The 2,177-nt window shown below is 37.3% G+C and overlaps 1 protein-coding gene across 1 annotated transcript; it reads left to right on the plus strand.

Annotated features, from left to right (window-relative positions):
• The first annotated feature begins 359 nt into the window (after positions 1-359).
• Positions 360-1,212, plus strand: LOC149166531 (BTB/POZ domain-containing protein At4g08455-like). The gene is made up of 2 exons (XM_089430185.1): positions 360-647; positions 754-1,212. The coding sequence occupies exons 1-2, from the start codon at positions 360-362 to the stop codon at positions 1,210-1,212; spliced, it is 747 nt and encodes a 248-aa protein (XP_089286311.1).
• Positions 1,213-2,177: the final 965 nt, after the last annotated feature.

A 2,177-nucleotide genomic window follows, 5' to 3' on the forward strand; every position in this document is an offset into this window, starting at 1 on the left:
ATTAGTCTCACCAAAACTAAGATGGATTAGTAGACCCTATGCTAATCAATAATGGCACTTACACGGTTTAGAGTTTCATGTATAAATCGTGACCGACGCTACTAATGAAATAAGCAGCACACGTATATTTATATGTGGCCAAAGATACGGTATATTTATTTCTAGCATCTTTTGTCGATAACAACCAATTTCCGTTTTTCGCTTCAGACAGCAATTAACTTTAATATTAGAACAATTCTCGCTGTTTCCCTCTCAGGTATGGTAGATACAGTGGAGAAATATTAATTGAACGGAGCTCTATTGCTTTCCACCACCTCCCTCCAAATTAATTTACATTTTTATTGAATGCAGGCAGTAGCATGGCAGCGCCAATGCCACAGCTCAATTGCGGTCATCTCGGCAGAAACGGTGGTGTCTGTCCCCCTTGTTTTAAAAAGCTGTATGACAAGACCCAGGATTTGGAAAAATTTCTTGATGCTGATCGTGAGGACAATTTAAAAATACAGGAACGGTTTTACAAGTCTAAACATGATGCTAAGTTTCTGAGAAAGTGGAGCTCTGATCCAACCGAATTATATGAGAGTGGAGACGTTACCCTCTTTTGCACATCAGACGGATCCTCGCTTACTGCACACTCTTTTATTCTCGTGAGTTTTGTGGTTCTCCAGCTTCAATATTATTGCGGTTCTCCACCTTCAATATTATTATTGTGTTATGAGTATTCTGATGATGGATGTTCTGTAATTTGTGCAGCCAAGTAGATCAGATGTTTTCCGAGCAATGCTGGAAGAAGTCGATATGAAAGAAAAAGAAACAAAACGAGTGGAAATTCATGAAGGTGGAGGAGAAAGTGTGAGAGCCTTTCTGAAGTTCTTGTACACTGCTCAGCTTAGTGATGAAGATATGCATGCTCATTACAGGGAACTTGTTAAGCTTGCCCATTTCTACCAAGTGCAACTTCTCCTTAGGAGGTTGGATAATTTCATCTCCCAACATGCCATGCTAAAGTATGCATTTATTGAAACTCTAAAGCTGGCCTACTTACATGGTTTAGAGATAACTAAGAAAGCTGCGCACAATATTTTGTCTTCAGAGGATCCAAACCGTGAATTATACGATATGGCTATTAGAGAACTGGAAGTTCACCATCCATGGATGGCTCAACAGCTTTCCATGGATACAGTTAGCTTTTTGAAAAGTCGTACAGCCTAAGCAAAGCGCAGTCTCTGCTACGCTTTTCACTGTATATTATTATTATGTACGTTTATCTGAGGGCTGCTGCTGTATTTCATTGTAAGCCCTTTTTTGCAGTTTTTTTTTTTAATTATCATTTTGATGTTTTAAGGTACTTTAAACACATAACACATTAGACACCCAACATGGTGTTAAATTACACGTACGAGACTATGAAAAAGTGCGTCTCAAACATGGATGAGAGCTATCTATTGCTATCCTCCTTACTCATGAATTAGAGATTTTACTCCATCCTTGCAACACTCTCCAAGCTGGTCTCTTTTTGGACAAGATGCTTCCATATATTCTCAAAGCGGACCAGCATAAACCCCCTAAACAAAATGCTACAAAGAAGAAGAGGACCCATCTAATGCTATGGGTATTAACTCTTCACTTTGGTACTCTTCATCAATTGTTGCATGCTAATCACGAAGTTCATTGATCTACGTCAAGTTGATGGCTATGCTATTATTGTCATGCAGTTGGCTCTAAGCTTATTCTATAGTATCGACTTTAACAACTAAATTGTTAATTTAGAAGAGTCTAAGCACAAAAAAACAACTAGCAAGCATGTGCCTTCTTTCTCTTTTATAAATGCTACTGCAATCTCATAATTTCAGTACACATTATAGAAGGAAAGGTCATAGTACAATTATATAGATTTATGTTGTATTCTGCTCCGCTGAATGAAAGAGCATTGAAATTGGAGCATTGTTTCAGTTGCATTGGGAAACTAATAAAAGAAAATAATGAAGTTTAGAACTAATTGTTAACTACAAATTTAGATTATGAAAATGATGAAAGGATCTAAAAAATGATGAAGATCTTGTCTAATTAGAATTAAAGTGGGAGTAAGTTGCATCTCCTTCTCTAGCACCAATAGGCAACTTCCTTCGTGATGAAGATTTAGAAGAAACGCTTGAAATAGATGTTAAAACTCTCAC

The sequence above is a fragment of the Pinus tabuliformis genome, chromosome 5_1 (assembly GCF_031772625.1).
Source record: "Pinus tabuliformis cultivar Carrire ecotype Pingquan chromosome 5_1, CPIR1, whole genome shotgun sequence".
In the NCBI taxonomy this organism is placed as follows: domain Eukaryota; kingdom Viridiplantae; phylum Streptophyta; class Pinopsida; order Pinales; family Pinaceae; genus Pinus; species Pinus tabuliformis.

Bases quoted from the DNA above. Each gene is read 5' to 3' on its own strand.
- LOC149166531 (XM_089430185.1), top strand. From the start codon at position 360: ATGGCAGCGCCAATGCCACAGCTCAATTGCGGTCATCTCGGCAGAAAC. The intron at 648-753 runs GTGAGTTTTGTG...TAATTTGTGCAG, and splicing joins CTGCACACTCTTTTATTCTC to CCAAGTAGATCAGATGTTTT.